Below are 20,579 nucleotides of genomic sequence, written 5' to 3'. Positions count from 1 at the left end.
AAACAGACAATAAGTCACCTGCACAGGAGATATAGGCTTCCTCCTTTGAAGAGCATGAACTGTATTTCCAAGGGTCAGAAGGACACTGCCAGAGAGAGGTATCAGTTTTCCGACACTGGATTCCATCTACCCACCGGGGTCTAGAACCTTCCCTAAGAGCAACAGAAGAGTTGAGGGTTCCACTGTCCCCACAGCCAAGCTGTCTGCAGATGATGGACACAGTGATGTCTTCCACGGGGCTGTGGCAGACATTGCCCCAGGTCCCGTTGTAGAAAACTTCCAGCCACCCAGCACACTCCTGGTCCTCGCTCACCATCCTGAGGGCCAGGAACTCTGAAATTGAAAGGGAGGAAACAGAACACAGTGAGCACTTTACTCAGTGCTCTGTGTTTTCCTCTCTCCTCAATAAATTGTGAACATTCACCCCGACCCAAGTGAGGAGATACCCACTAGATGACAAGACTGAAATTTGTCTTCTTTTTACCTGATTTTGTCCATTTGTCTCATCATTTCTATTTCTACCATAGTAATGTAGTGGATACGAACTAAGAGGAAGACCAACCTGCAGAGACGGGGAGCTGAATCCAACTTCTCGACAAAACCTCTAAAAGAGTGTGTGAAAGGGATGTAATGTGGACATTGGGGAGGTAGGCAGAATAGTGGACCCACAAATGTCCACATCCCAATCCCTGGAACCTATGAATATGTTAGCTTCTCTAGCAAAAATCACTTCAAAGATATGATTAACCTAAGGACTTTGGGATGGTGAGATTAACCACGAGAGCCCAGTCTAATCACATCCTTAGACCCACTATCCTTAAAAGTGGAATACCCTTCCTGGCTCTGGCTGAAGTGACATGTGACTGTGGATAATGGTTAGAGACACGCAGCACTGCTGGTCTGATGGTGAATGAAGGGGGCTATGAGCCAAGGAAGGCAGGCAGTTTCCAGAAGCTTGAAGAGACAAGAAACGGATTCTTCCCAGAGCCTCAGAAGTGGTGTGGCCCTGCTGAAAGCTTGATTCCAGCCCAGTGAGATCTCTGTTGAACATCTAACCTACAGAATTGAAAGGCATAAATACATATTGTTTTAAACCACTAACTATGTGGTAATTTGTTACAGAAGCAAACGGAAACTAGTGCCGTGGGTTTAAGATTTCTTTACCATATGTAACTGAAGAGACAGCCTTGCTTTCAAGTGGAAACTGTAAGAAATGGCTCTGACAGAAAATATTGCTGAGAAGAAAGGACCAGAACTTCAGCTGCTGCAGGAGGAAGTGATATCAGCTAATCTTCACCTCTGCTGGAAAGGCAGGCTGCATGGGAGGAAGCCTCCTCCTCTAGTCCTTTCTGCAACTCTCCCTCATGGCTCAGACTCCCGACCTCCAGGCCTCCACCCCCTCCCCCAGCCTGTGGACAGTGTGCAGCACACACCTGAGCAGGTGACCCCCGTGTCCTGCTTGTGTCTGCAGTTGTGCCGCCCCCAGCCCCGGGAAGGGCACCTCCACACGTGGGACTCCTCTCCTGTGCAATTCAGGTCGTCCAGCCAGGTGGGCCTTGATTCCGCCTGGAAGTGAGCAGACCCCGTGGCATTGAGGGCTTCTCCACAGCCCAGCTGCCTGCACACCACGTGGGCATCGTCCAGGTCCCAGTCATCATCACAGATGGTGCCCCAGGAGCCCTGGTGAAGGATCTCCACTCTCCCGGCGCAGTGACCGCCCCCGTCCACCAGGGGGAGCTGTCTGCTGCCTGAGGAGAGAGAAATGGAACAATGGGGCATTGACACAGGGAATGAGAAGGGTCCTCTGGTCCTGTGACACCCCTCACCTGAGCAGTTGGTGGGGCTCTCCACTGAGGCTGCAGAATCTGCTGGTTCAGGCTCGGTGTCATTACACTGGCTCTTCACCTGAGTCTGGTTTTCTGCAGAAACTGCAATGATCAGAGGGTTGGTAGGGTTGAAGAACAGAAAATTGTATTTCGCTAGGTAATAACCTAGCGATGGTGTCTGAGATGAAAGCTGCAACATAGCAGTAAAGTTATCATTACCATCACCTTCTCCATGGAGAGTTCTGCTTCTGACAATGCCACAATTTTTAAGCCATGCGTTGCCCTAAGAATGAGTTAAATAAGGTCATCTATCCCGGAATCTATCCCTAAATAGAAGAAACAAAATAAAATCCTTTCCAAAGGATTTCTACAATTTTTCATCTACAATCTCTGTCATTAAAAATACTTATATAAAAGCCATCTCATAGAAAACCAAGAAGAAAAAGGAGACATTAGAAAGATTTTCCTAGGTTATTCAGCTACTAGAGTTACCTAACAGAGAATTTAAATAGCCATGCTTACAGTGCTCATAGAATTAACTGACAAAATGTGTATCTTGGCAGAGAAACGGTAACAAAAAACAAAAATTCCAGATCTGAAAAACTTAATAGCTGAAGCAAAGAACTAAAGAATGAGTGTATCAGCACATTAGCTCCGCATAAGGTAGAAATAGTAGCATGGAAGATCAGAGGACAAACATTCCTCTGTTTAGAACTGCAGGTAAGTGGTAAGTGTCCCGGTTATATTGCTACATAACAAATTTTCCCAAAAAACTTAGCAGCTGAAATTATATATATATATGTATTTTTTTATATATACATAGGAAAGTATAGTAACTTGGGAAAGACTCAGCTTGGGAGTTCTATCTTGGCATCTTTCACATGTTTGCACTTAGAGGTTATCTGGGGCTGAAGTCATCTGAAGGTTTGACTGAACTGTGGTTATGTAAGGAAATTCCTTGAAGTACCTTAGAGGTAAAGGGACACCATGTCTGCAACCTAATTCAGAAAGACTGTATATATTCAGGGAGAAATGGGGCAGGAGGGGGACAGAGAGGAAGGAGAGACAAAGAGACAGAGAGATAGACAGAGATTGATTAAACCTAAAACTAGCATTGGGAGAATCCAGTTTAAGATCATCTGAGAATTTTTATATTGTTCTTGCAACTTTTCTGTAAGTCTCAAATTACATCAAAGTAAAAAAAATTAAAAGGTGAAAACAAGTCAGGAAGAATTCATTCCTAGAACACCTTCACTGAAAAAAAAAATATTGATAACATCAAAAATATAAAATGCCTAGGATAAAACCTACTCAAAGATTGGCAAAACCTCTGAGAGAAATTTGAGACCTAACTGAATGGAAGGATGTATGGTGTCAATGAATTGGGAGTCTCAAAATTGTCAAAGTCAATCATCCTCAAATTTCTGTATAGATTAAATCTAGTCTCAGTCACAATAACCTTATGCTTTATTTTTTGGTGAAAAACACAAGCTGATTCCAAAATGTAAACAAAATACAAAAGACCAAGAATGACCAAAACAGTTGGCAAGAAAAGCAACACAGTTAGAGGAGTTAATAGAAAGTAACTCCTGTAACTTGAAATTATCCAGACTTATTCTACAGTTACAATAATTAATAAAATGTGGTATTGGTGGGAGGATAAACAAATGATACAATGGAATAGAATAGAGAGTCTTTAAAAAGATTCAGACATACATGCCTTTCTGCTTACGACAAAGTTGGCACTGGTGGGGAAAAGAGTCTTTTCAGAAAAAGATTCTGACTCAATTAGATATCCACGTAAAACTTCACCCTTATCTCCCACAGATATCAAACCCAGAAGGAATGTACAATTATATGCAAGAGAAAAATAAACTTCTATAATATAATCTTGGAGACTATTATTATGATCTTGGAGTAGGCAAAGCTCTTTTTAAAAGGATGTAAGAAGCACTAAATGGTAGTGTATATATGTCTATGCAACTCTCTCACTTCCTCCTAGCTAGCAGGAAGTTGCTGTATAACAAAGGGAGATCAACTTGATGATGGGTGATGCCTTAGAGGGCCAGGACAGGGAGGACGGGAGGGAGTCCTGGGAGGGAGGGGATATGGGGATATATGTATAAATACAGCTGATTCACTTTGGTGTACCTCAAAAACTGGTACAAGAGTGTAAAGCAATTATATTCCAATAAAGAGCTTAAAAAAAAGAAGCACTAAATGTATAGAAACCGTTGCTAAGTTATATTTCCTTAAAATTAAGAACTTGGCAAAAAGAATAAAATACCTAGGAATAAATCTACCTAAGGAGGCAAATAAAGCTACCTAAGTATGCAGAAAACTATAAGATACTGATGAAAGAAATCAAAGATGATACAAACAGAGGGAGACATATACCATGTTCGTGGATTGGAAGAATCAGTATTGTGAAAATGACTATCCTACCTAAAGCATCTACAGATTCAATCCCTACCAAGTTACTGATGGCATTTTTCACAGAAATAGAAAAAAAAATTATGATTTGTATGGAAACAGAAAAGATCTTGAATAGAAAAAACAATCTTGAAAAAAAAAATGGAGCTGGAGGAATCAGGCTCCCTGACTTCAGACTATACTACAAAGCTACAGTAATCAAGACAGTATGGTACTGGCACAAAAACAGAAATATAAATCAATGGAACAAGATAGAAAGCCCAGAGATAAACCCATGCACCTATGGTCACCTAATTTATGACACAGGATGCTAGAATATATAATGGAGCAAAGATAGCCTCTTCAATAAGTGGTGTTGGGAAAACTATATAACTACATGTAACACAATGAAATTAGAACACTCCTTAACACCATACACAAAAATAAACTCAAAATGGATTAAAGACCTAAATGCAAGGCCAGGCACTATAAAATTCTTAGAGGAAAACTCTTTGACATAAATCACAGCAAGATCTTTTCTGATCCACCCCCTAGAATAATGGAAATAAAAACAAAAATAAATAATTGGGACTGAATGAAACTTCAAAGCTTCCGCACAGCAAAGGAAACTATAAGCAAGATGAAAAGACAACCCACAGAATGGGAGAAAATATTTGCAAACAAATCAACAGACAAGGGATTAATCTCAGAAATAAATAAACAGTTCATGCAGCTCAATATCAAAAAAACAAACAACCCAATCAAAAAATGGGCAGAAGATCTAAATAGGCATTTCTCCAAAGAAGACATATGGATGGCCAAGAGGCACATAAAAAGCCACTCAACATCACTAATTATTAGAGACATGCAAATCAAAATGACAATGAGGTATCTCCTCACACTGGTTAGAATGGGCATCATCAGAAATCTACAAACAGTAAATGCTGGAGAGGGTGTGGAGAAAAGGGAACTCTCTTGCATTGTTGGTGGGAATGTAAATTGATACAGCCACTATGGAGAACACTATGAATGTTCCTTGAAAAACTAAAAATAGAGTTACCATATGACCTAGCAATCCCACTACTGGGCATGTACCCAGAGAGCACCATAATGCAAAAAGACACATGCACTCCAATGTTCGTTGCAGCACTCTTTACAATAGCCAGGACATGGAAGCAACCTAAATGTCCATCAACAGATGAAAGGTTAAAAAAATGTGGTACATATATCCAATGGAATATTACTCAGCTGTAAAAAGCAATGAAACTGGGACATTTGTAGAGACATGGATGGACCTAGAGACTGTCATACACAGTAAAGTGAGTCAGAAAGAGAGAAACAAATATCATATATTAAAACATATGCGGAATCTAGAAAAATGGTACAAATCAACTGGTTTGCAAGGCAGAAATAGGGACACAGATGTAGAGAATAAACATATGGACACCAAGTGGGGAAAACACAGAAGGTTGTGGGCAAATGGGATTGCCATATATGCATTACTAATAAGAAAAAAAATACCAAATTGTATGCTCTAAATATATGCAGTTTATTATTTGTTAACTGTATCTCAATAAAAGTTCTTAAAAAATAAGTGAATGGGGCCTAATTAAACTTAAATGCTTTTGCACAGCAAAGGAAGCCATAAACAAGACGAAAAGACAACCTTCAGAATGGGAGAAACTATGTGCAAACAAAGCAACTAACAAAGAATTAATCTCCAAAGTATACAAACAGCTCATGCAGCTCAATATTAAAAAAAAAAAAAAATGATCCAATCAAAAAATGGGCAGAAGACCTAAATAGACATTTCTCCAAAGAAGACATGCATGTGGCCAACAAACACATGAAAACATGCTCAACATCACTAATTACCAGAGAAATGCAAATCAAAACTACAATGAAGTATCACCTCACACTGGTCAGAATGGCCATTACCAAAAAAACAAAACAAAACAAAACAAAAAACACTGGAGAGGGTGTGGGTAAAAGGGAACCCTCAGGCATTGTTGATGGGAATGTAAATTGATACAGCCACAATGGAGAACAATATTTAGATTTCTTAAAAAACTAAAAATAGAACTAACATATGACCTAGCAATCCCACTACTGGGCATATACCCAAAGAAAACCATAATTCAAAAAGATACATGGACCACAATGTTCATTGCAGCACTATTTACAATGGCCAGGACGTGGACGCAACCTAAAAGTCCATTAACTTAGGAATGGGTAAAGAAGATGTGGCACATATATACAATGGAATATTACTCAGCCATAAAAAGGAATGAAATTGAACTATATGTAATGAGGTGGATAGACCTAGAGACTGTCATACAGAGCGAAGTAAGCCAGAAAGAGAAAAACAAATATCATATATTAAGGCATCCATGTGGAATCTGAAAAATTTGGTATAGACGATATTATTTACAAAGCCGAAATAGAGACACAGATGTAGAGAACAAATATATGGATACCAAGGGGGGAAAGGGAGGGGATGGGATGAATTGGGAGATTGGGATTGACATGTATACACTACTGATACTATGTATAAAGAGATAACTAATGAGAACCTACTGTATAACACAGGGAACTCTACTCAATGCTCTGTGGTGAGCTAAATGAGAAGGAAATCTGAAAAAGAGGGGAGATGTGTATACGTATCGCTGATTCACTTTGTTGTACAGTATAAACTAACAGAATATTGTAAAGCAACTATACTCCAATAAAAATTGTTTTAAATAAAGATATGTTACAATTTTAAAAAACTAACTGAAAAGTAAATATAAAACAAAGCTTTAAAAAAATTAAGAACTTGATTCATCAAAAGACCATTAAGAACATGAAAAGAAAAGATCATGAGTTAAACGCACAAAATAAATAACATATATGAACCCAAATTCATTGTTACGGTAATTTGTAGCATCATATTTGTAATATTCAGGAATTGGAAACAACTTAAATCTCTACCATCTGTTGAATGTATCCATATATGGTCATGCGATTATTCAAAGGAATGCTCTACAGTAATAAAAATGACTAAAGCGCTGCTATAAACAACATCATGAGTGAATCCCAAACATAATGTTGAGTTGAAGAAGTTAGACACAAAAGAAAACATACTGCATGATTTTATACAAAGTTCAAAAGCTAATAAAATATTCTATGGTCATAGAAGTTAGCTAGTGGGTTTTCACGGGAGAGGAGGGAGCTCAAAGTTATGGGGAGGCAGCAGTGACTGCTGTTGGTGCTGTTAATGATCTGGGTTGGGGTACATGACTAATGTATACACTTATTGCTTATACATTGTTTCTATGAATGATGTAAATAATAATATTGCTTAAAAATATATTATTCCCCTTAACACTTCTTGCCCTGACCAGAAAAACGAATGAACAATGAGAAAAACCATGTTTCACCATGAACTATCTTGCTTATGAAGCCAGTTTTCTATACTCTCTGCTCTTGGGGACAGTTCACTCCAGGAGCATCCTGGGTACTAGTAGCCCTTCCCTCGCTCTTACCTGAGCAGATCACAGAGGCTGTGTTTCCATGGGTACAGTCAGGAACACCCAGGGCAGTCACAGGGCAACTCCACAAGAAGGACTCAGTCCCTGAGCAGTGAAATCGGGCTGTTGAGATCTGATCACTTCCTTCCACAAAGTGTGGTGCTCTAGGAGTAGAGATGGCGACTCCACAGCCGAGCTGACGACAGACAACATTGGCATTGGCCAAACTCCAGTGGGAGGCACAGAGCGCTCTCCATCGTCCAGAAATATTCACCTCCACTTGCCCCTCACACTGAGAGGTGCCATTTCTCATGAGCCGGGCATCTGCATACACTGGTAGAAGAAGACAGGAATTCAGCAAAATCTCATGATTTTCTCACCTGAACTGGGTAAACAGGGGGGTTATGTCCTGATGTGCATCTCACCTGAACAGACAAGGTGAACAGCTCCACTGTGATGACAAGTGCCTCCTGGATAGGGCACTCTGGGGCAGGACCAGAGCTCAGGCTCCTCCCCTTCACACCTGAACTCTTCAGCCCAGACCTGGCCATCTGACTCTCTGAAGGGCACAAGTCCCAGGACAGACACAGCCTTGCCGCATCCCAGCTCTGCAAAGATGACCTGGGCAGTGGGGTGTGTAAAGTTCCCATCAACCAGTGGGGTCCAGTCTTTTCCAGAATGCGCTTCTACTCGCCCTGAGCAGGGTCCATCCCCCTCAGCTAGATGCACAAACCCTAAGAGAAAAACAACAACAACAAGAGCAAAAGAAATGAGTGTTCAGGATCCTCACTAAGCAAATGGAAACAACACGTCACAGGCAATGGTGTGAAAGCTTTTGTATTCCAGGAGTGGAGCATAAAGAGAGAATTTGACAGTGTCATAATTGCATTTTCATGAGCAGATTTCTGAAGAAAAACCCAGAAGGATATCCAGGGTCAGTTTGGAATGGCTGAATCCCAAGAACATAAACTTTGAGGTTGGTTAGAAATGTGAAATCCTTTTGTAAGGACCTGGAAACTACAGGGCCCAAGACAAACCCCTGCAATAGCTGAATATCAGGAACATATATTTTAGCATTGGTTGGAGAGATGGATTTCTCATTTAAGAGCCTGAGAGCTAAAGAATCCAACAAAACTGCATAATATGTGGACACTCAAACCTGAGTGCAGAGATAATGAAGAACAGAGCCAACCCCGAGGCACATGGGCTATGAGATTAGAGACCTATCATCCAAACAAAGTTAGAAAGCTTTCCTGAGACTTGTGGGGCTAATATTCTGATCAGTTTTCTCTCCCAGGAGCTAATCCTCTAGTGACTTAGGTTAGGGGAAATCATGAGGGCTGGATCCGTGAGTGCATGCCAACCTGCAGATGGATGACGGCTCAAGAGAAGAAATACAGACATTATAAACCACTCATTTCATGTCATCACATTTTGCTTTTCTGATAATTTTTCATGGCAAAAAATTCCATGAATTTCTTGGGTGACCTCAGTATGAAAGAATATGAGTTAAGAAAGCTTTGAGAGAGCGAGCCCTAGCCATGTCTCTTGAACACTCAGGATTTGTCAATAACCTGGGAGAGAGTTTGATTTCAGTGGGAGTTTACTAGACAGCTGAGTTTGCAGATCACTTCCTAGTAGAGGTTTTTCTTCTGAAACAGGAGTCGCAGAAAATGCTAAGGGCTGATAACAATTGATTTAATACGATCATTTTACTAATACAGCTATTCCTACTACAGAAAAACATGCATTCTTTTCAAGCACACATGGAATTTTCTCCAGGAAAAATGACATGCTAAGTTACAAGCAAGTCTTAACAAATTCAAAAAGATTAAGATAATTCCAGGAGCTTCCCTGGAGGTCCAGTGATTAAGAATCCGTCTTCCAGTGTATGGTATGTGAGTTTGAACACTGGTCAGGGAACTAAGACCCCACATGCTGCGGAGCAACTAAGCCCACAGGCTCTGGAGCCTGCATGCCAGCTAGAGAGAAGCCTGCTGCCACAGCAAAGAGCCTACGCGCCATAACGAAAGGTTGGTGTTTGCTTGTCTGAAGTGGAAGAAACGAGAAAGGGTGGCAGGCTTAGGTGGTAGATGAGAGGAGCAGAGGGTAAAGTAACATGCTAAAAACCTATTCAACAAGTGTTTTCCCCAAATATTTATAAATTTTATCCATATTGAGGCTTTTGCAATCTGGAACTCTCCAAATTATGGCTTCTTTGCTGACCACTTCCTTCCTCTCACTATCTTCTTCCTCCTTCCCCCCCTTCCTCTTCTTCTTCTTTTCTTCACCTTCTCCTTCTCCTTCTTCTTCTTCTTCCATTTCTTTGGCAGCTTGTCATCTTCTTTTAAAATTATAAAACAGTCATGAAAGAAATTAAAGACAATATGATAAATGAAAGTCATCCTGTGTTTCTGGACTGGAAGACTTAATATTACTAAAATGTCTTCTCTACCCAAACTGATCTACAGATTTGATGCAATCCCTATCAAAATCCCAATGGCATTCTTTATAGAAATAGAAAAAACAATCTTAAAATATGAGTGTTAATTTTTATATATTCATGAATTTTCCTGTTTCCTTATCAGTACTGATTTTTAATTTCACAAAATTGCTACAGAAAGGTCTTCAAGCTAAAGGGAAATGACAACAGATGAAAATTTGGATCAACCCAGAGCTATAAAGACTGCACTAAATAATAATTCTTTGGGTAAATAGTCTTTTGAAACTTATTGTCGGAAGTCCTTGGTGGTGCAGTGGTTAAGAACCCACCTGACAATGCAGGGGACACGTGTTCAATCCCTGGTACAGAAAGATCCCACATGCCTCGGAGCAACTAAGCCCGTGTGCCACAAGGAAGAGTAGCCCCAGCTCTTAGCAGCTAGAGGAAGCCCATGCGCAGCAATGAAGACCCACTGTGGCCAATAATAAATAAACTTTTTAAAAAAACTTATCATTTTTAAAATAATAGAATTTTAAGGCAAAATAATAGCAACATACTATAAGATTCATAACACATTTATAAGTAGAATGTATGACAATAGCACAAAGACGAGAACAGAGAAATGGAGTATGCTATAGTAAGGTCTGACATTGTATGTTGTGACATAATATCACTTCAAGATAAAATAGGATTAAAGAGTAATAATTCAACATTATGTAAACTCCTAAAAAGGTGATATGGCTAATAAACCAATAGAGTATTTAAATAAAATACTAAAAAATACTCAGATTAAAGCAGGAAAAAAGAAAACAAAGAACAAACAGCAGTTCAGCAGACTTAAACCCAATTATATCAATAATTATATTAAATTTAAATAATTTAAATATTCCAAATAAAAGCAAGATGATCAGACCAGTTAAAATTAAGACAAAACCATATGCTGTCTACCAAACATACACGTGTTTAAATATAAACACAAAAACATGTTAAAGAGGTAAAAACTTATAAACCGTGCAAACACTAATCAGAGAAAGCTGTATGTAGTATCTATATTAATATCATACAACATAATACTCTTGGACAAAGAATACATTCAGAGAAAAAGAAACATTTTGGGACTTCCCTGGTCGCACAATGGTTAAGAATCTGCTTGCCAATGCAGGGGAGACAGGTTCAGTCCATGGTCCAGGAATATCTCACATGCCACGGAGCAGTTAAGCCTGTGTGCCACAACTACCGAGCCTGGGCTCTAGAGCCTGCAAGCCACAACTACAGAGCCCACGTGCCACAACTACTGAAGCCCACGTGCCTGAAGTCTGTGCTCCTCAGCAAGTAAAGCCACGGCAATGAGAGGTCTGCATGTCGCAGCAAGGAGTAGCCCCCACTCGCTGCAACTAGAGGAAGCCCACATGCAGCAACGAAGACCTAACACAGCCAATAAATACATAAATTTATTAAAAAAACATTTTATGATAGTAAAATACACAAGAAACTATGTAGTATCAAAATTAGTGGGTTAAATCTAAAGTGTTTAGAAGAAAATTTAGAACCTTGATGCTTCCTTGATGCCTACATTAAAGAATAAAAAATACACAGTGAATGAAATGATCTAAGACTCCATCTCAAGAAACTACAAAAATAACAATCATAATGGAAAAAGAAGAGTGAAAACTGAGTACACAATACAATTAAATACAAAGTAAATATACACTGAAGAAAATCAACAGTCAATTGGTGATTCCCTTAAAATATTAAAAATGATAATCTTCTAGGAAAACTAATGGGAAAAAAAATAGGCAAACACACAAATTAGCAGCACTAGGAATGAAAGCAGGAATATCATTATAGATCTTACCAACATTTAAAGATATGACATATGAACAAATGATATTCTAATTTGAAAAATTTCTGTAAAATGGGCTGAGTCCTTAAAAATGAATTACTTGAGAAACACAGCTCACCAAAACCTGATACAAAAAATAAAAGGAAAATATTAGTAGTCCTATATTCATTAAATAAACAGAATCTGTATTATAAAAATTTCCCGCTAAGAATACGGCAAAATTCAAATGCCAGCTCTTCCACAGAGCTCAGAAATGACTCCCACATCACGATAAAGGAAGAGAGGGCCGGAAGGATTGAGAGCAGGAAGGAAGTGTAACACAGAAGCTGTGGTGAATGTACCAGGTGACGTGCATCTTGATCCCAGCCTCCTCTCCTGCAGTCCTTGCATCTTCATCTCCTCACCGTTTTGTACTTCAGTACCACAGTCCTTCTCAGCTTGTGAAGCTCCTCCCAAATCTTTGTCCTGAACCCCCTGAAGTCCTCTCTCTTATTTCATACAAGCTCCTCTACATTCTTCTCAGATCACTGTTTTCACATCTGGATTTCTCCTAAACACAGTACTTCACTTGCAACAAGCCACTACAGAGGCTGAAGTTTCTTTTCCAAACCCCATTCTGAAAATTGACAGGAAGAAACCCCAACAGTTAAATATCAATCAAAATAATGAAAAGACATGCTTTCTATTCTCATCTCTGCTACATCACCACAACTTTGACTTACCCTCACATCACTAAAACATGTTCTGAAAATATAGAAAGGACAGACCAGTGGGAGGAAACTAGTGACAAAGAAATTAGTAGAAGAAAACTGGAATCATTCATAAAAAGCTGAGAACCTAAGTTAGAGCAATGATAGTCGGAGAGTAAAACCACAATGAATGTTGAAATGCCAGAGCACTCTCAAACTCTTTTTATTTTTAAGTGTATCTTAACTGGAATTAATATTGAGACATCAATTTTCTTAACATGATAACTTTAGAAGCTCCAATAGCACACAAAGTTCTACCATCACACACTCCATTTTTATCAAAATAGGGGCAGGGCCTCCTGTAGTGTTCCCACAAGCTCATCTGCCATTGAAACCATGATCAGGACATTGTGACGACAAGGGATATTTCTTGAAACACTAGAAAACAGGTTTTCTCAGAACAAAAATTTCTAACTAAAATTCAAATGCCCCTTGAAAATAAGTATTTTACTAATAACAAAGAAGATGGAAGAAAACTTTTGAGGAGATGAATACATTCATGGCATAAGTACTGTAATGGTTTCACAAATGTATACTTACCAAGTTGTATGCATTAAATATGCACAGTTTTTGTATGTCAGTCTTACCTCAATAAAGTAGTTTTTAAAAAGGAAAAGAACTATTCTCTTAAGGGCCTCAACTAGAATCATTAAAAATCTGCTGAAGGTGAAATTGGGAAAGATCACTTTTCTAATGATCTTCCCCAGCATAACACCAAAGTGCTGATTGGCTATGGCTGCTAGGGACCTCCTGCAAGTGTTCTCAGGGCTCTCCCATCCCACCATCCCAGCAGATGGGATGGCCCTTTCCTAAGATCCAACAACCTACATTTGGGAATTCTGTGTGATATCTGAAAATAACTTCCTCCAGTCCAGATGTTCTGATGGGATTAAATTCCTGGGCATCTCATCCACCATTGTGATAACAACTGGAAACATCTCTGGCAGATACTGTGACCACTCACTCACACCCTAGTTTCAGTGCAGCCTTTACTGCATCCACCTTGGCACAGGTCAAATACACTTAGACAGCACTGAGCATTTCTTATGAGTCACTTCAGGTTCTCTTAGCCTCACTGCCCTTTGTACTTGCTTTGTTCCAGCTACCACATTGTAAATTTCAAAACTTCACATTCTCCTGCTGCCTCAATATCCCCACAGGTGGGATGTGAGCACCCCACCCAGGTGACCGGGTGCACCAGTGTGATGAGACTAGCCCCTGCCACAAATCCCCCTTCTTGTCCTCCCCTGGTCGTGACCTAGTGACATCCAAATGCGCCAGTGAAATCCCCTCTCGCCTTTTCCTTGTGCAACTCCACCCTGACCCCCAGGATTGTCACTTGTTCATAGGTCTTCACTCCCTCTTTGGGTCCCACTGCTTGGTTGAGCCTGTACTTTTGGCACCTCCCCCATGTACCCACCTGATGGTGTGTGGTGACTCTGTCTTCCTAGGACCTGTGAGTATAATAATCCTAGTTGCCTGCACTCTCCTATGGCCCCCTTTGCAGTCACACCTAACTGACCATTTCATAAAAGAACACAAAACAGCTACCATAATGAAACTAAGTCACAGAGTTTCAACCCAGCAGCTGTACCTCACCTACCTGAAACATTTGACCTCACCTCCCTGACTTTTATGACACCTACCACAGAGACCTGAAGAGCCCAGTGACCAATAGTTCTGGAGCCTTTACTGTCCAGGGCCAAGCAAGCCCTTCTGCTTTCTTGAGCACCTAGTACTCTAGGAATCAGTGTGTGAGTGGATACTTCTCACAAATATACTCTAAAGCCATGATTGTATTCTCATAGTTATTCTGGGAATGAGACTGAGACTTTTCCTGCTGGGGATCCCTTCCCCCGCCCAGACCATAGAGAACTTCCCTGAGCAGACTGCTCCAGCATCCCAGTCGTGGGAAAGACTATACTCACGATAGTCTGTAATAGCAGAATGCCTACAGTCACTAACAGCTGACTCTGTCCCTTCACATGAAGCATACCAAAGCCAAATGGGGCCATCCCCTGGTCCAAAATAAGCCCTTCGGGGAGCATCAACAGCAGCTCCACACTGCAGCTGTCTGCACACCACAGCTACATCCTCCAAGATCCAGTTGAAGTCAAACACTGTGCCCCATTCTCCTTGGTGCTTCACTTCCACTCTCCCCTCACAGCGGTGGCCTCCATCCTTCAGCCCTAGCTCCAGAGCTGCAAGAGAGACACAGACACAGCCAGAGAAAGGAGAACACAAGAGAGATTTTAGGAGACCTTGCAGTGCTGTAAGTATTAAAAAATAAGCTCTCTGAGGGGAAAAAATAATCACTGGTGTATAGTATTTGTTGTTTTCTGTGGTGCAAATATTCCCACCAGGACCAACTCTAAGCTAGCAATGTGGCATCACTGAATGTGGAGAAAGGAAGGGAGGCCCCCAGGTATTTCCCACAAGCCTGTAGAACCCACCTACAGGGACACCATCAGGACAGGCCTTCAGAGGACTCTGGATGCTGCCTTCCCTGTCGATGTGCCCAAGGCTACTAGGGGCCTAGCTTTCCCATCTCAGTTACAGCTCATGGTCCATGATGCAGGGAGGAATGCTCCCTCTCCTACTCTGGCCCACAGGGAGCACTCTCATCTAGCTTAGGAACAGAGGACTATGGTAAGCAGACACTAAGTTGCCTCAGTTATCTTGCCACCTGTTGTTCATGTCCTTGTGTAATCCCCACAGTAGAATGTATCCAGTAACATGCATCTAACAAATGAATTTAGCAAAAGTGATGAGATGTCACTTAAGAGATTAGGTTTCAAGATGACCCTTGTTTCTCCCTTGTGACTATCTTGCTCTCTCTCTTGCTCTGAGGAAGCCAGATGCCAGGTTGTGAGCTGTGTATGGAGAGATGCTCATGACAAGGAACCAAGGGAGACCTCTAGCCAACAGCCAGCTAGGGACTGAGGCCCTCAGTTAAACAGTCCACCAAGGCCTGAATGCTGCTGATACCCAGGTGAGTAGGTTTGGGTTCCTGAACCTTCACATGATTGCACCCTGGGAGACATTATGATTTCAAGGACCCAGATGAGCCATGCTGATTCCTGGCCCATAGAAAGTATGAGATGCTAGGTGTTTGTTGCTTTAAGCTGCCATGTTTGGCAGTAATTTATAGCACAGAAACATATATGTAATGTAGGGCTTCCCTCCAAGGTCAGAAAACATCAGGGTGATCCAAGTGCTGGCAGGGCAGATCTCATTCTGAGACCTCTTCTCATGGCTTGCAGGGCACTGCTCTCTCACTGGTGCTCACATGGCCTTTCCTTAGTGCATGTGCACAGGGAGAGAAAGAGAGAATCTCTCTCTCCTCCTTTTCTTACAATGCAACCTCCTGGATTAGGGCCCCACACCTGTGACCTTATTTAACCTTAATTATCCTCTGAAGTCCCTACCTCCAAATGCAGTCACACTGGGGGCTAGGGCTTTAATATATGAATTGCGGATATTCACAGTTCAGTCCATAGACCTGGGTTCATTCTAGGAAGGAAATAAAGATAAATGGGAAGGAGGCAAAGGAGGTAGCAGAGGAAGGGAGACATCCTGTGAAGCTTATTCAGGGTTTTCCTTAGAAGTCTGACATCGAGGTTTTAGGATTGAAATGGGATCCTAAAAGCACACAGGAAGCTATTTTCACTAACACTAAAATTACCCTATTCTCAGTGCTATAAATGCAGAAAACAATAGGACAATGTTCTTGCCTTCACGTAGCTTTTACCTAGTTGATGACACAAACAAACAAGTAGATGATTTCATTACTATGAAAAGTTCCAGGAGACTATCTCAGTAATGGTAGGCTTGGTTACTGAGGCTATCTCATCTGCTGAAAATAAGTAAAGTGGAGTTAATGTACTAAAAATTATCTTAAAGCATTAAAGACCTGATAAGATAGGAACAATAAAAAGGCCAAACCTGAAGGAAAAATGGAAACTCACTGAGATACAGGAGCATGGGCTGTGCTTTGGCCCTGAGGGCATTAGCCGAAGGAGGGGGAAGGGTTATGGCCTTTGATGGTGAAGAGGCATAAATCAAATCCCAAACCCACACCCAGAGGAGACACTCAAAAGAAGACATTCTGCACAATAAGCCTGGACACCAGTTGAAATAGACATGCTCTTGCACAAAATTAGAGTCAGAGTTTAAATGTACGGACTGTCCAGATAGTATCAGTTTTTGCACTTGTATTAAGGTGGCCCACTACTGATAATACCATGAAATCATGAAAAAATAAAAATAAACTCTTTCTAGAGTTAATTACCTTGTTCAAATTACTTTGCTTCAAATTACCTCTAAAATAATTTTTATAAATATAGGTGACCAGTATATTTTCAAAAAAAAAAAAGAAGAAAAGGAAGCACACAAAGAAACAAAGTTCTGTTAACAAGAACCAAGAGAAACTACTGAAGCAGACACAGAGAATTCTCATATTAGATATACCAGTACCACATCCACCATATCTGAAGACATAAAAATAAACTCTTAAAGAAACTTCAAGGAATTTTTAAAATGCATAGAAAAACTTTTAAAACCTAAAGTTAACTTCTATAAATGAAACATATATTTATTGAAATTAAAATTTTTGCATAACATTGTACTTAGGTAAAGAGAGAATTAATGATGTGAATAATAGTTAAATTATCTGGAATACTGCGCATAGAAACAAAAGGATGAAAATTCCAGAAGAGAAAATCAGAGGCAGAAAATGGAACCATGAGGTTTCCAATAAGTTAAAATGAAACAAGGGAAGGAAGAGAGACAGACAGACAGACACAGAGAGACACAGAAAGAAAGAGAATTGAGCAGAGGCAGTATCTGAAAAATACTGAGTGAGAATTTTCCAGAATTGATGAAAGACACCAATCCTTTGAGGGAATAAGCCCAGCAAACTCAGGCAGGCCATATAAAAAGGAATCCGTGTGTAGAAACATCATAGATGGTAACATTACTAGTGTTCAGTGACATTTAAAATTCTCTTTTTCTGAGCACATGGAAGTATTAATACTTCTCTGCCTGTTTGAAGTTAAGCTTAACTTTGTGATCTGGCTCATCCAATGTAGTGTGAGAACAAATGATGTCACTTCCACAGAGAAACATGTGAGAGCCAATGTATTTTTCTACCACGGCAAATCCTGCAGCCTTGTGTTGAAGTGGTAGCATAATAAGATGGTGGGACTTTCAACAACCTGATTAGTTGAATAATCATGATAGCAGAAATCCCACCAAAGTGAATAGAACATGTCATATAAAAATAAATTTTGATTATTTGTTACTACAACATAACCTAGATTATTCTTCCCGAAATGGGAAGAAACAGCAGAAAATTGACAGAAAGAAAAATATTAAGACAGAGACTAGGTATATAAAATTGAGAAACATTTATACTAACATCTAAGTCCACAAGAACAAAAAGAGATGCCCGTATAGAGTAGACTGAAGCCTTAGATGTATCAAAAGAAAAAAAAAATTGCCAACCTAAAATTAGATACTCAAAATCATTCTCTCACAGAATAAAGTCCTCATTGTATCTGAGGGATAATTTTGTACCATTGCCCATCATGGATTTCAAGGTGGGGACTCCTGTAATGTGTGCCCAGCTCAGAAATCACCAGATGCTCAGAAAAGCCAAAACTATTATTTCACAAGGAGCAAGTCCAGTGCAGCATGAAGTAGAAGAGCACAATTTTAGTAAGATAACTCTGAATGGTGTTGTTTCAAAGAAAATGAAAAGAGTGTTTGCTTTGGTAACATGTTCTTACTTCTTAAAAAACTATTGAGGAAATTCCCTACAGTTTTCCTAATAAGAGGAGGGGTCCCTATATCAGAATACCCGTTGTCTTCCCCTCATGGGACCAAAACCCACCTCTGCACGTCAGGGCCACCAGGAGGAGACTCTTCACTAGCAACTGCCCAGCACTCGAGGAGAGGAGACGAGGAGGGAGGGGGTTTCCCAAGGAGAGCTGAGGACTAGAGGCTGAGGTCCAGGGGGATGACAGTGAGCACTGAGAGGAGACAGGGCTGTCCTGAGTCTCTGCTGGACCGACACCCAAATCTGAAAGAGCTGCCTCCTCCAGCCTGAAGGCGAGATTTTCTGCTGCCCCATCTCTGATGCCTGCTGTCCTCTCACTTAGTGGAAAGCAGCCCCCAGGGAGGGACAGAAGAGGGCAGGAGAGAGGAAAGGCACCCTACAGCATTCACAGCAGATCCTAGGGATGGGAAAAGGCCATTCCAGGACACCAGCACGTCAGGAGACAATTCACGGGGACTGGGGCAGGGACTCGGTAACTTTACACAAATAGGGCTGTGCATCGGTTACTCTCTATAAACAAGAGGTCGCCTCTCTTGGCTGCAGGTCCCTCTGCTCCACATGGACATCTGGTGGGAACAGGTGAGGCCAGGATGCAGAGCCTCCCACAGAGCCCAGTGCTGGGCAAACACTGCAACAAGCAGAGGGGAGGCTGTGGGGTTGGAGGAGAGGAGCCAGAGAGAAGCAGGCAGGTGCACAATTATCTACAATCTGGTTACAGGCAACTGACATGACACCCAACCGTGTGGGCACCCGGTGTGTCTCACAGCCCAACGGACTCAATCCCTCCTCAGCAGCCCTGTTCCTCTCACACAGACAGGCTTCAAATGCTCCTCACATACTCTACATACACACCCTGTCTCAAACACAGACACAGACACACACACAAACACACACACACAAGCACAGAGCTGAAAGCAGCATAAATGCATAAAACATGGGAATCCCAGGGGCAATGTCTACACAGCAGGGAACAGTCCAGAGGCCCAGCTGAGGTCAGTCCCTAGACCTTCCACACACTGGAGGCACTGGGACTCATAGAAGCTCCCTGAAAACAAGGGAGACAGTGGAGGGGACAGAAACTGACCCCCTCAGTCCAGACCAAACATTTTTTCTCTGTAAAATCTGCCACTATGACCAGTGGACCCACCACAGGACAGGGACCAATATTCACAATCAGTGTGGTTCCTTTCTGGTCAAAAGCACAGTGTCTATACTGAGGCTTCAGCTCTAGAACTCCAGGGACCTTTCCCTTTACCAAGGTGTCCACTTCCTTGCTGTTGACCTCAGAAAAGAGGGTCAGCTCTTACCTTGACCCCTCAACACAGTGCTGAGGAGGAGGAAACAGAGTCCCTGAAGGGAGAGGTGTCTGTTCTGAGCCATCCTGACTCCCAAGTCATCAAGGTCACAGTCCCAGCTGCAAAATCACCCTGTGAGGAGGCATCAGGGCATCAACACAGGTCTATACAGACCCATCCCCTGACATCCTCCCCACAGAGAGCCAATAGCGACAGTTTTTACCATTTCAGACACTATCAGAGGCTTCATCTGCCAGTTTCTGAAGCTCAAACACCAATTAGCTTCTGAATCTTCAACATCTCCTTATATAAGCAACACAGGCCTTTGACCCCCTACTTCCGTGGGTCCCTGAGAACCCGGTCCCCATGACCGGGGCTGGCGTAGAAAAGTTGAATCCAAAAGCATGAGTGGCTTTCTGTCCCCCGATTGTCCTCACTGATGGCCACAGACTGTGACATCTCCCAGGGTCAGAGTGCTGGGATAGGTTGGCCCATGGAGAGTATCTTTGGTGAAATCAAGCATTGATCTTCCCTGTGACTGAGCTCAGGGACAAAGCAGAGAATTACAAGAAGGCTTGAAATACAGGAATAATTATCAGGTCAGAAGAAAATGAGGACCAGCAGCACAGGGTTCACAGGTGAAGGTGGAGGGGGTGAGATGGG

The 20,579-nt window shown here is 41.4% G+C and overlaps 1 protein-coding gene across 1 annotated transcript in view; it reads right to left on the bottom strand.

The window, feature by feature from the left end:
* Positions 1-20,001, bottom strand: part of LOC130843076 (uncharacterized) — a 280,003-nt gene extending 260,002 nt beyond the window's left edge. The window contains 7 exon segments of the mRNA XM_057719733.1: positions 19-333; positions 1,434-1,748; positions 1,827-1,919; positions 7,763-8,080; positions 8,173-8,483; positions 14,665-14,983; positions 19,929-20,001. Of these exon segments, the coding sequence (XP_057575716.1) occupies positions 19-333; positions 1,434-1,748; positions 1,827-1,919; positions 7,763-8,080; positions 8,173-8,483; positions 14,665-14,983; positions 19,929-20,001 (1,744 nt within the window).
* Positions 20,002-20,579: the final 578 nt, after the last annotated feature.

This window comes from Hippopotamus amphibius, unplaced genomic scaffold (assembly GCF_030028045.1).
Source record: "Hippopotamus amphibius kiboko isolate mHipAmp2 unplaced genomic scaffold, mHipAmp2.hap2 H_2, whole genome shotgun sequence".
NCBI lineage: Eukaryota > Metazoa > Chordata > Mammalia > Artiodactyla > Hippopotamidae > Hippopotamus > Hippopotamus amphibius.
Note: the sequence above shows the minus strand (reverse complement) of the source record. Positions and strands in the feature narration are given on the sequence as shown.